The 14,427-nt window shown below is 34.8% G+C and overlaps 1 protein-coding gene across 3 annotated transcripts in view; it reads left to right on the plus strand.

Moving 5' to 3' along the window:
• LOC113038835 (5'-AMP-activated protein kinase subunit gamma-1-like) overlaps positions 1-14,427 on the plus strand; it is a 38,920-nt gene extending 24,493 nt beyond the window's left edge. For 2 of the 3 annotated variants that reach the window (XM_026196546.1, XM_026196560.1), the window contains 13 exons: positions 1,211-1,422; positions 3,005-3,056; positions 3,618-3,727; positions 5,229-5,310; positions 5,717-5,775; positions 6,020-6,065; positions 6,266-6,320; positions 6,514-6,640; positions 6,813-6,978; positions 7,117-7,154; positions 8,495-8,641; positions 9,713-9,806; positions 11,147-14,427. In XM_026196546.1, the coding sequence (XP_026052331.1) occupies positions 1,211-1,422; positions 3,005-3,056; positions 3,618-3,727; positions 5,229-5,310; positions 5,717-5,775; positions 6,020-6,065; positions 6,266-6,320; positions 6,514-6,640; positions 6,813-6,978; positions 7,117-7,154; positions 8,495-8,641; positions 9,713-9,806; positions 11,147-11,178 (1,220 nt within the window). In that variant the 3' untranslated portion in view covers positions 11,179-14,427. Of the gene's footprint in view, positions 1-1,210; positions 1,423-3,004; positions 3,057-3,617; positions 3,728-5,228; positions 5,311-5,716; positions 5,776-6,019; positions 6,066-6,265; positions 6,321-6,513; positions 6,641-6,812; positions 6,979-7,116; positions 7,155-8,494; positions 8,642-9,712; positions 9,940-11,146 lie in introns of all 3 variants that reach the window. The other variant, XR_003274819.1, reaches the window with a different exon arrangement.

A 14,427-nucleotide genomic window follows, 5' to 3' on the forward strand; every position in this document is an offset into this window, starting at 1 on the left:
GAATGCTATTCCTACTTCAAAAAGAACAACTTGGATTACTTTAAAGCCCAAATAATAGTTGGGTTTGTAATGATTTTTTTTAATTTTTAAATGAATGTGCTTTAAGAAAAAAAAATGTATAAGGTCAGCTCTTCTGCTTTTAAGTGCTGTATCCACAACTTTGGCTTTTAATTGTGTGTGTGTGTGTGTGTATATATATATATTTTTTTTTACTATATTATTTTACTTACTGTTCATAAATAATAAATGTTTTGTGAGCAGCAAAACAGCATATTAAACTGATTTCTGAAGGATCATATGACACTAAAGACTGGAGTAATGATGCTGATCATCACGACCATAAATGACATTTTTAAATAGAAAACATTTTAAATTGTAATAATATTTCACAATATAACTCTTTTACAGTAATATTAAAGTTTTTACTTTTTGGTGACTTGGTGAGCATAAGAGACTTATTTCATGAACATTATACATAATAATAACAATGTAAGTATTCTTTTCAACATTATATCAATTATGGATTTCAATATTGTTTACAAAGCAGAAACAATTTCTCGAATACTTATGAGATAGGATGCTATCATTTATGCTTGGCATTTGAAGGATAATAATACTCTTTTAAGTGTGAAGAATTATAAGCTCTGTTATTCAGTGTCATTTCTTGTGTGATGTTGTTGTGGGAGCGGAGCAGAGGAACATGTTTCTGTACAACTGTACTCTTCTTATGAATCTTGGTCTTGATTGACGGTCAGATATTGGTCAATGCAGCTGTCTATTTTTCGTGGTGTCATGATTATTTGACCAGTCCTGGCAGAATGTAGCATCTGTTACTAAGACCAGTTTCACAACATCACCTAGAAGCCAATCTGTGGTAGGAAGATAAATAAGATAGATCAGATATCAGAAGAGAGAGATCATCTCTGTTCTGGCTTTTCTCTGCTATTCATTCCTATTAAATTTATGCATTTAACAGATGCTTTTATACAAAGCGACTTACAGTGCATTATCAATTTTTACCTATCATGTGTTCCCGGGGAATCGAACCTCCAACCTTGCGCTTAATAGCCCAATGCTCTACCACTTGAGCTACAGGAACAATATTATACTACAAATACAGAATTTCAGGCATGCTAGTTTCACATCAGAGTTATGATTCTCGAACAGAATCCACGATGTAAATTCAGTTCTGTACTGACGTGTCTCACAGGCTCTGGGCTGTCCACCCCCCCCAGCACCCCGACACAGAGTCTGGCTCCACCGCTCTTCTCTGTGGAGAGCCCCAGTCCTGCGGGACACGTGGAGGAACGCCGCTCCCGCTCTCTCTCGTCTCCTCCTGACACAGGCCAGCGCTTCAGCCTGAGCTCCTCCACCTCCAAACCACCCATCTCCTCGTACACCTTTAACTCTACCTCACGCCAGGTGAGTCAACAACTTCACACGCTCTTTCTGGGGTTTACTACAGCTTACACTTGACCCATAGAGTAGTAAAGTTATTTTTACTGCTTTAGTGGCACTTTCCATCTCCAACGTCCAACTTTCCATTTTCCAACTTCATATTTCTTAAAAAGACAAAAATGCTCGCTCATTTTCTTCACTTAAAATTCAGGTTGATGTATTTCAATCAGAACAAATTGTTATGTATGTAATGCTTTTTCTTGTTTAATTTTTACATTTATATATATATTAGCCAGTTACCTTAAAGTGATTGATATTTGCATCAGTAATATATTTGAGCTCTGTCTGATGCAGCAACTGAGGTCAATACAGGCATTATTGACCTTTTCATAATTGTGACTTTATATTTTGTAATAAAATTACATAAAATTAACAAAGTTCAACAACTGCACATAGTTTGTTTTACTTGCATATCTGTAAAGTCAATCCGTGAAAAATATGAGAAAAAGTACTTGTACGGTATTTGTGGGACAATTCGTTAATGAAGCCCATTGCAAAGTATTTAATACTATGGGAAGTTAAAATTTTAGAGGTACATGTTAAGTTGCAACTGAATGATATAGAGCCCTAATAACTGTTTAAGACTACGACATTATTACTACAAAGCTGCAAATTCGCAACTATAAGACCGTTTCTTGTTAATGGGTGTTTCTTTAACTTCCGACACTTACGTCCCACATTATGATGTTTATTAACACAAACAAGTGTAAATGGAGATCACGTTAAAACTATATTGTATTTTTGTTTTTTAGCTTTGATACTTTTCAGGTGACTTTTATAGATTCTTTTAGACCTGTCGAAGACTCAAATGTAAACATTAAATCTTGCATCCTATTATAAAACTATTAATCAATCCACATTCTCAAATCTATGATAACCTACAGTTAATAAGCTGTGAATAAACAAACTATTTCCATTATTTATTTTAAATAATGTATTCACAATGATTTCATTTCTAACAAGCTAACGTTATTTTATTCCAAAAATGTTTACAATTTCCACCACTGAATGTTGGACTTTACTACGTAACAGACAAATAAATTCACTCGTTGTAAAAGTGTGTCCTAAGAGATTTTTCACAGGACCAGAAGTAGTGTCCATTCTTGATGAAAAACCTTACTTTGAGTAATCTACACTGTTCATTTATTAGTTTTTGTGAAGGGAACAGCCAGGATTACATATGAATTTTGGAAGATTTGCTGGTTTGATTAAATACCCAAAAATAGAAAGTACCTTATTTCCTGCGACTTAAACTGTGATCACTGGATCACGCACTCGTGATGTTTAAAATTGACATTTTAATGCGCTCTGAAAACTGACGTGAAACAGACTCGACCTTTGCGGGGGTGTCCGTCTATTAATATTTCACCACTGCACGTAATGAATCCGTGAGTGAAAGCTCTTCAGATCACGCTGCTTCCTATGTGCTGACCAGACTGAAAATATAAAAATGGACACTACCACTCCATAGGATCTAACAGGGTTTTACTAACTTGAAGTAAGTGATTGTTGATGATACCATCAGCCCGTGTCTTTGGTGTTTCAGAGCTGCGTGCTTGCTGAAGGCATGCTGGAAAAACTTGAACTTGATAATGAAGGTAAATGATTATACTTATGCTTGCCTGTTTGCAAGTTTATGGTTGGTGACTAAATTTAATTTGCCGCCTGTTCTTAAATATAGGTTTGCTGTATGTAGTGTTTTTGCATTATTTAATAACACTGTATTTTATTTTGTTTTAAAAAAAATGAATAGATTTTAAAGTTTTACCCAGATAACACCCATACATCTGCGAGTTTTCTGTTAAAGATTGCATTGCTTTTAGTCTGGAATATTTTGAATATTTTGACATCTGATAGGAAACATCCTATAGACGTATTGCAGACGAGCAAACACTTTAACAAATACATATTGTAGATGTCAAATCGACGTCTCCTAGATGTACCTGTGCTATCAGGGTATGCAAAACATTTGTCCCATTTTTAACCCTGATAGCACACGTACATCACAGAGACGTCTATTTAATTTATGCATTGACATCTGCAAGACAGATTTTTCAAAGAGTTGCTCATCTGCATCTTGCAGACATACATGTGCTATCTTGGAAGTGTTAGAGATTGCAAAATGATTCTAATGCTAATGATTTCTTCTCTGTTTTCAGCTGCTGAAGAGCCAGACAGTGATATTTACATGCGCTTTATGAAATCCCACAAGTGCTATGACCTCATCCCCACCAGTTCCAAACTAGTGGTCTTTGACACTACATTACAGGTACATCTTCTGTTGTCTAACACAAGAACAGAAAGTGAAAAGATTTGGGTGTGTAGTTTTCTGTTATGTTCAGAATGGGACGGTATCTTACTACATACTGCATACTAATGTTAACTCTGTATGTGGTTATGTATAGTTTAGGAATTACTCCATGATACACATTTGAGACAGTAGTATGTTGTATTGTCACATCAGCCCAGCTGTAGTTGCATCGAGTCCATTCATCACACTAGAAGTGCTCAAGTTGAATGCATTGCAATACAATATTCCATGCAGCTTACTTTATTGTATATTGTATAAGTCATGTGATTGCATAGAAGGTGTGTTAGTATGCTTTTCTGAACATACTTGTTTCAGTTTTGCTTCCCAGTTGTAGTTTAAACACACGACGTGTAAGTGGTTGTGGTTAATGTTCGATCAGTAAATAAATCTGAGTTGGTGACTGAAATGGATGGGATCTCTTTGAAGTGTTTGGGACGCAGTCATAAAGCTAGGTTTGTCAGGGTTGATCAGTAATCATGTGCAGGTCATTAGATTTGGGGTTTACACCATTAACCTGTTGACTTTCCTTGGGCTGAGGGCCAGTTTAAAATAATAAAAGCTCAGAAACGAGACCATCAGTGCTTAGGCTGATATACTTATTGTACTTGTTTGTGAATTAAAGTTTCTGAAATCAGGACGTTTTATGTCTGGATTGTTATATAAAGTTTATGGGCCATAACTTGAAATTTATGTGAACTGCCTTTATATTGAAATGCAAGTTAATTTTTAATCGATAACTGATGGGTTGGTGAAAAAAATGGAGAGCGGGTGCTGGGTCCATAATGTGCCAAATTATAGCATTAGTGCGTAAATAAAACCACTGTGTTCCGGTTGGTCGATAATTTATTAGAAATTGCACACATTATTTAAATCAAATGAAGAATTAACCCTTTACTAAGCCACATGAGCATTTCAAATATTCCAGAATCTACTAAAGAAAGTAACACATACGTCTCTGAACATCTTTGTCATCTAGCTTAAGTTTGTCTAGGATGCCTAATATATTGCATAATCTTTGCGTTAAACCTTCAAAAGAAAGTTTCAATAATAATAATAATAATGTTTTTATTGGTGAAGCTCATTTGCCAAGTTTGTTCTATAATAATAATAATGAAATTTCATTTAATTAAAAAAATTACAATAATTCAGATCCCATTTTATATGATGCTGCAAATGTCACAGTTGATAATTGTGCTGTTTGTTGCTACAGAATACAGAGAAGCAGCTTATGAATTGTATTGCTACAAAATAAAACTTTATGGCCAGTAAGAGTTGTTTAAGGCCAGATTTGCCGGTTCATTTGTCATTGGCAGGTGTGGACTTTTATTTTTAAAACCCTGGTTGCACCCAACGAATTGTCTCCTGTGAATTGTTTATTTTTTTGTCTCACGCCACCAGTTCCTCCAGAAGTGTTACCTGAAGAAAAGCATTGTAATGTGCTTCCTTTGTTCTCTGTTAGGTAAAGAAAGCTTTCTTTGCCTTGGTTGCAAATGGAGTTCGAGCTGCGCCATTATGGGAAACCAAAAAGCAAAGCTTCGTGGGTAAGCAATGACACATTCACACACATGCCCTGCATTTCCCTCATTGTTTTCACTGGAGTTGTCTTTTACAGGTCGTGCAGGCAGAAAATGGTTAACTCCTTTAATCCTGGAAGACCATTTAAAAGCCTGTCTTAAAATTATTGTTAAACTCAATCAGTAATCATTGCTTCAGGATATTATTTGTTCACCTGTAACATAATTGGACATTATGTTTTTATTTTACAAGAAAGCTAATTTTAACATGGTAAAATGTCAAATGATCTGAAAGCTCTTGCTAGTAACTGAACAGCAATGTATTATAGCAAATGCACAAAGGACATTGGATGCATATTCGGCTAAATCTGCAGGCACTGTTTCTCTAGGAGCCTAGATATGAGTCCTATCTAATAATATGTTTTCTCAATAGGAATGTTAACCATCACAGACTTCATCATCATCCTGCACAGATACTACAAATCACCTCTGGTAAGGATTTAGACATCACAGAATCTCAAAAACAATCTGTTTTGCTCAGTGCTTGTTTGTGGTCAATGGCTGTTCATGGGGGTTTGGCCGGAAATCACCTTCAAATGGCTTCAAAAGTGGCGTCTGAAATGATCTTCAGCTTGTAGACCTTGCATGTAATCACTGAGTGAGTGTTCACCTTAGAGAGGAAGGATATTTGTCCATTTTAACGTGTCCAGTCATTGTTTTGTGTTCTGTGCTTCAGGTGCAAATCTATGAGCTGGAGGAGCATAAGATTGAGACTTGGAGAGGTACATATTTCAGGCATTTACACTTCATCACTGCTTACGCATCGATTTTTTATTATTCACTGAACACATTTTATATTTACGCACACCCCTGTTTGGAATTGTTTTGCTTTTATATTCTATGAGAAAAAATAAAGAAGTAAAAGTTTGGCAATAAATGAGTAAATAATGCCAAGTGCTTTGATTTCTGCTTCTACCAACAGAACTTTACTTGCAAGAAACGTTTAAACCCTTAGTCAACACATCTCCAGATGCGAGGTGAGACGTTAGCTCATATTGTCATAGACTGTGTTCAATGCATGATGCTTTATCCTCTCAAGGAACATTGTCTCGAAATCATCTTGAGACGACTTAAGTAATTAATTCAGACTCACACTTGTGACACTGTCAACTCAGCACAGCTTGCAAAAAATGTTTAAATGTTGGGTTTCTTGTAATTCTTTTATTTCAGTATATTTGATGCTGTTTACTCGCTCATCAAAAATAAGATCCATCGTCTGCCAGTGATCGATCCGGTCACAGGAAACGCTCTGTATATCCTCACACACAAGAGGATCCTCAAGTTTCTGCAGCTCTTTGTGAGTCCGTCGTTTCCTTTGAGCTTACTGACCTTTGTATGCTTACATTTATCATGCTTTTAGAAATGGTAGTTGTTGTGAACGGAACAAACTAGTGAAAGGTTACAGAAGAGTACTAATCATCCTGAGTTATGTAGTGTCCTGTGTACACCGATGGTTCATGGTCTTGTAGGTGTGTGAGATGCCTAAACCAGCCTTCATGAGGCAGACTCTGGAGGAGCTGGGCATTGGCACATACAGCAACATCGCGTTCATTCACCCAGATACACCCATTATTAAAGCCCTGGGCATGTTTGTGGAGAGGAGAGTGTCTGCCCTGCCGGTGGTGGATGTTACAGGTAACCACACACATTGCTAACCTTTCTGTCACTTCACTTATTCTCCTGTCAAGGACTTTTTTAGGAACAAAATTTCACTGAACATGTCTTTCCAAATCAAAGTTCTCATATGTGCTTTCCATATTTTTCCTCCCAAAGGAATGGTTGTAGACATTTACTCCAAATTTGATGTCATTGTAAGTTGTTCCTTTAATATACTATTTCAAGTTAAAGAAGTTTTTAACATACATTTAATGTGAGGTGTAAATATTTAAGGTTCCATCGGAAATTAAAATGCTGTTTTAAAGGGTCATGATCATGGATGTTAGTAAAATATTTCTACTGTGAATATTTCTTTTAGTTTTCTATTCTGAAATATATCATCAGTTTGTTTTTGCACTGACAAGTTTTCTCATTTGTACACAATACACTAGCATTCAAAAGTTCAGAGCCTTTTCTGCTCACCGAGGTTGCATTTATTTGATCAAACAACAGTAATATTGTAATAAAATCACATTTTTCTAGTTGAATATATTTTGAAATGTAATTAATGCGCAGCTATATTTTCAGCATCATTCCTGATTTGCTGCTCAACAAACATTTTTTCTCAGTTAAGCTGCCTAATATTTTTGTGTCTACTGTGATACATTTTTTCAGGATTCTTTGGAAATCTTTTGTAACATATAGAATGTAACAGTACGTTTTTACTCTCACTTTTGATCAATTAAAGCTGCAGTTTGTAACTTTTGACGCTCTAGCGGGTAATAAACAGAACTGCTTGCGTCTTGCGGAAGAACATTGTAGCTGGAACTACTTCTCTCTGTTTATGTCTATGAAGAATCACAAAGGTACTGGGTTACTCCGCCGCGGTACCCCCGAAGCAATCTAAAATAGTCCGAATATAAACACTTATTATAGGTGCACCCTAGTGATTCAGGACAAGCTAAAAACACGGTTTGGAAAATGGATTCATGGTGTACTCGCTTATTATATACATTTTTCTACATTTTGAACACAAACAAAGTCACGGACCGCAGCTCTGATTGGTTGTTTCTTAACGGGAGCGGTCCGTAACTGCAAATAGCAATCGGACACTGGGAGGAACCAGAGGAGCTTGATTTTTTTCACAGATTATCTGTCTCATATTCTACTGTCAGGACATAATGACAGGTTTAATAAATATGTTAAAAATATATTTTTACAAGTTCCCTACTGCAGCTTTAAATGAATCCATACTGAATTCAAGTATTCATCTTTATATATATAAAAAAAAACTTACTGAACTTAAACTTTTTCATGATTTTCTTCATGAAACACTTTTGTATCCATTGAATTAAATGTATCAACTTAATTCTTGTAATCACTAAGACCCTATAGTGACCGAACCTTATATGTTAGCATGTTCAGACAGACTGGATCCAGCAGTTAGCATCAGATGTAAGACTTGTCCTGTGTTCTGATGAGCAGTGATGATTAGCTGTGTTGTTGTGTTGCTGTAGCGTGGCTCTTTGTTCATTAGTGTTGTGGATGCGTGTAGAACCTGGCAGCTGAGAAGACCTACAATAACCTGGACATCACCGTGACCCAGGCTCTGCTGCATCGCTCGCAGTACTTCGAGGGAGTCATGAAGTGTTACCGACACGAGACCCTGGATACTATAGTGGACAGGATCGTCAAAGCTGAGGTCAGATTTGCTCACAGCAGTTAGAGAAATGCTTTTACAGTGAGCAAACGCCACCGACCGGAGTTACATCCATAACACAGACACTAGAAGTCCCATCTCAATTAGACACTTCATTTTTTGCATAATGAAGAATTTTTATTTTTATTTTAAGGTCCAATTCTCACTATTAACTAACTATTTACTATCACCTCAATAAATGTCCCTTTTGTTTGATGGCAAAATTGATCTTGACAAGTTGAAGTTGTTAGGTTTAGGTTTGGGGTGGATTAAGGGATGCAGAATAAGAGGTTAAAATGTGACGCTGAAGCACAAAAACAGTCTTAAGTCTCAAAAAAAAAAACATTGTATGGGTCAAAATAATTGATTTCTCTTTTATGCCACAAATCATTAGGATATTATATAAAGATCATGTTCCATCAAGATATTTAGTAAATTTCCTACCATAAATAAATCTAAACTTACTTTTTGATTAGTAAAATGCATTGCTAAGAATTCATTTGGACAATTTTTAAAGATGATTTTCTATATATTCTGATTTTTTTTGCACCATTAGATTCCAGATATACAAATACGGTAGATGTATCTGGGCCAAATATTGTCCGATCCTAACAATATATATAACTTATTAATTCAACTTTCATATGATGTATATGACTACATATGGTTTTATAGGGTTACACATATGATTTATAATATGCATGCTAGTTAAAAGTGAGAATTGGTCCTTAAAACAAAGTGTTGCTTAAGAATAATTTAAGCATTTTACAGAAAGTTGTGCTTTCAAACACAGCAGTGCACTTTAAATGCATTTTTTGCTCCTTTATCACAATTCAGTAGTATTTTTAATCCACAGCATGCCGCAGATTTGCTACATATATAGTACAATGCAAATCATTTATTAAATTACTCCATTAAATGCACAAAGCTCAGTGTTCAATATGAAATGATTTTCAGTTCAGTGATTTTAACTGCTTCGGGTCTCTTCACAAAGAACATGTTTTACCTTCAATTGCACTGTTTTTCCATCTGATTGTGTGTGTGTGTGTGTGTGTGTGTGTGTGTGTCCTGCAGGTGCACAGGCTGGTGGTGGTGGATGATAACTCCAGCATCGAGGGCATCATCTCTCTCTCAGACATCCTGCAGGCGCTGGTTCTCACCCCCGCAGGTATAGACGCACAGAATTTCTAAATCAACCCTCCATTTCTCTTTCCTTCTCCCTCTCCACTCTTCTCCGGACCCAATCTCCTCTCCCTGGACATCTATCACTCAAGTGTCCCTCTCTGACCCCCTGAGCACAGGTACGCTCACACAGGCTTGGTATGGTTGTGCTGAATGAAGCTGGATGTTTATAACACAGACAGCTCATACATTACTGCAAGTTGACCTGACAGACTGTCAATGGCAAAAAAATCAATATGAGACAGAAATAGCTGTCTGGTTGAATAGTGATTGAAATACAGCATGTGCTCTCAGCGCCCTTTATGAAGCCTGCTGGGAAAAACTGCATGAAAACACGGGGCGTCTCTCACGTGCTGCTGTCTTCAATAAGCAACACTCTTGTGAAGGCAAAAATAGGAAATGTCATTTAATGTTTTTGTACGTCGTGGAAAACCTGGAAAAAAAAAAGGAGAGTTTTTAAGAATTGTGATTTCCAGACCAGGAGAGGTTATGGAAATCATATTTCAAGGAAATTAAAATCCATAGAAAATAATAGAAATTAAAAAATCTTGAAGTCACCATAAAGTCATGCAAATTATAATAAGTCACTGAAAATACATGGAAATTATTAAAACTGTATAAAGTTACAGGAAGGTTATAGAAATCAATGCTAGTGTAAAAAGTCACAAATTTTTTTTTTGAAGTTAATACAACTGTTTAAAAAAATCATAGGAAAAATGTTACAGAATATTCATGCAAATGAATAAGACTGTAAAATGTCTTTGTGATGAATAATATCACAAAAAAGTGACCAAAGATTCATGGAAATTAAGTAAAATTGTAAAGTCATGGAAATCAATGCTTGGGTAAATAGTTACAGAAAATTCATGAAAATAATTACAATGATATAAAATGACCAGAAAGTCCTGTTAAAAATCTTATCATCTAAATAAGATGCAGAAATATTCTGGACATTAATACAACTGAAAAAAACCAAAGACATTAATAAACTCCTCAGTCATAGGTCAGTCATGGAAATGTATTATTGAATCTACATTTTTCTAGTTTCCTTCAGCTTTAATTCATTCATTTTAATTCATTCACTGAAATTCTTACCAAATATTTTCCTGTAATTATGAAAAATTAAAAACCCTGTAGAAACCCTGTTTCTTTGTGTTCTGCTCAGCGATTGGTCTGCGCTTACACATCTGTTGTTGAGAGGGTCAGAATATGAGTCTCGTTTAAACTCTTCCAGTGATTTTGTCAAAGTGTGTGTGTGTGGTATTAAAAGAGCACTTACTGACAGATCTGCTTCAGGAACTGATTTGTACACCGTTTGCTCCACAGGAGGACACGGAAGGGACAGTGTGACTGAATGACAAGACAATATTTTGGAGAAACACAAATAAAATCAGAGAACCAGAAAGGTCCAGCTGGCATTCCTGACGGGATACAGAGAAGAGGACAGCAGGAATAGTTGAAGGGCTGGGGTTTGTGGGGGGCTGATTCTAGCTGGGTCTGCAGTATATCTCCAGGGGGTTGAGCATCTGAAGTGAACATGTTCCTTCAGTGAAGACCTGGGTGAGAGCTGATTGTAGAGGTCAGCAGAGAGCCAAAGATGTGCGTGTCGTGCAAAACCAGGCTCTTGATTCTTCAGCAATAAACTGCTGTCGGCTCAAAGAACCTCTTAGACTCTGTAGACATCTGGACTTTGTTTTTTCTTTTTTTTTTTCACTTTCTTGAAAATACTTCCAAGTTGCATTTCATCCCAAAATGAAAAGAGAAAATATATAACATAAAATGAAGCATAAAACAAAATAATAATTTGATTATTTGTTATTTCATGACTATTAATCATACTTTCCTGCATTTATTATTATTGCAATACAAAAACATCTCATTCTCATTATTTATATATATTTAAATATTATAAAAACCATAAAACATGTATATATTAAAATTCTATTTCCTGTAAAAAAAATAATAATAATAATTGTTTTTTTTTTAAATAATGACCAACTTATGAGAATCGCTTCTGAAAACAACTACATTAATAATTTAATATTACATAGTTGTCATGAAAATCAATTATTTTTTAGAGGTGATTCTCATTAGTTGGTCATTATTTAAAAAAACAGTACCATTTCATTTTATTTTATTTTTTTTTTATTTTGCTTAAGTTACAGGTAATATAAAAAGTACTATAATATATATATATATGTCTTATTAATAAATAAAGAGAATGATGAATGGTGTTTTGTATTACAGTATTTAAAATTGCAAAGAAATGTGCTTACTTGTCATGAAAATAATGTAACAAGCAAAAAATAAAAATCAATGGGGTAAAATATATATGTATATATATATATATATATATATATATATATATATATATATATATATATATATATATGACGCGGACACATTCTTGACAAGTTTAATGAGATTTATCCGAATATTATAGATTTTCCTCATTGACACTGGACTATTAGTTCAAAATGTCTACTGAATATGAATTGTTTTTTCATCCTATTAGTTGTCAGTGGAAAAATGTATGTACTACATCCGCACTGAAAGTCATGGACTGTATTTTTACTGGAACAAAGAACGTTCTGGAAAGTGACTCTATATACAGAGCCTTATTTTTCTATTATGAGTGTCTGTAGTGTTTGTCATTGTGGAGACACTACCTGTCTTGTGCATTAAAAGAGCAGGAATGTCAAAGCTTGCAGTTGCAGAAATAGAAATTGCATCTTTGCACCCCAGTGATATGCTGACCTACTGTAAATACAACATGCCATGTAATGCGTTCATACTGATCAATCATGTATTGTGTGATTGCATTTTTTCATTGTAAACGCTGTCAGTGAAAGTTAAGACCGTTAGGTCTGGAGAGAAAGAAATGTACAGTTTTGTACACAGAAATGACACTATATTTTATTTTTTATGTGGTTGAGCTAAATATATTGATAATGCATTACTATTTGTCTGAGATTTGTTTTGTTGTGTCCTGTCTCGGTGTTTGAAGCGAGGCTCAGGCTTGTTTTTTTGGACACAGGAGAGCATCACTTTAAATAAGGGTAGGCCTGCTTAAAAATAACTAGGAGATTTTATTCTATGAGTATTTTTCAGACAGACTGTGGTGGAGATGTTTCAGAGACTCTTTCTGCACGCTACGTCATTATTATTATTATATTATTATTATTATTATTATTATTAGAAAATGCATACTCATTAAAATGGATCATTAGGAGAAATATGATAAAAATGTGTTTTACAGTCATACCTGCCATTCATTCAGAGACTAACACTTGAACAGTGTATTTGAGTGTTAGTAATCTTCTAGTTTATATTTTCCACAGCAGTGGACAGTGTTTAGGTTTTATTTGGGATGTCCACTAGGGGACACTGTCCTCAGCTGTTCGGCCTTCTCATGCCACAGTGTCTAATCACACATTACATGGAAAGTTATTATTAGAGAATGATGAATATTTCATTTAGAAGTTAGATTAATGCATGTCATTTAAATATTCAAGCGATTTAAGAAAAGTCTGCTTTTGTGAGCTTTAAGAAGTGGTTCTCAACCATGTTCTATCTCAGCTGTGTTTTGGACATTGAGTAGTGAATCAGCACCAAACACAGTAGCTTAAAAAGAAACACAATGTGCACAGCACATATGAATACATTTCAGTGTTTACTATATAACCACAAACTGCAGGCCCAGCAATATGCAGAATTATTAATTCTCTTGGATCTCAGTGTTTCTGTCAGCAGCCTGTAATTCAGTCAGCACAAGCCATGTTTATGTCCCGGCTGCAAGTCAACCTGTATTTAATGTAGTCTGATTTTTACCTTGCATTGTCTAGTCTTTCATTGTTTCGTATCACACAACCATTTCACGAGCCCCAAAACCAAATGCACAGCCTTTTATATTAACACCATATGTCGATTGCTCAATACATTCATATTTATATTAAGCATTTGGAGAATTATTGGAGTTTTATCAACAGAAGCTTTTTTTTTTTATTAGTTTCTCTGATAATCAAACCTGTGACCTTGGTGTTGCTAGCAGAGTGCACTTTGAGTTGCATAAATATATAATATAAAGCTGTTATATTCCATGATATTAGTTATGGCCTGTTCACTATATGACTATTACCTGATTTTCTAGAGGCACAATGCCACGTTCGCATAATAAAATAACATTTTAATGAAAATGTGTGACCTGAAAGTGGATAATTAACCCCAAATAAATAATAATAAATATCATAATTTACTTACCCATATTTTGAATATTAATGTTTCAATTGGTTTTGAACATACAGTAAAAGTCAATGGGGTCCAAAACAATATTGGACTTTGGATAATTGATAATATTGATAATACTGACATGAGTGTCTGACTATTAAATAGCTGCTTATTATCATGCATATTGCTAACATATTGGCTGGTTATTAGTACTTATAAAGCACATATTATATATTATATAGATCCCTTATTTCCCATACAGTACCTAAACTTATTAATAAACAGAAATGTATGAGTTTATTGAGGGGAAAATATGAACTAATAGTGAATACCATAATATTTATATGAATACTCAAAAAAAAAAAAAAACTACATTTAAA

Source organism: Carassius auratus, chromosome 2, assembly GCF_003368295.1.
Source record: "Carassius auratus strain Wakin chromosome 2, ASM336829v1, whole genome shotgun sequence".
Classification (NCBI taxonomy): domain Eukaryota; kingdom Metazoa; phylum Chordata; class Actinopteri; order Cypriniformes; family Cyprinidae; genus Carassius; species Carassius auratus.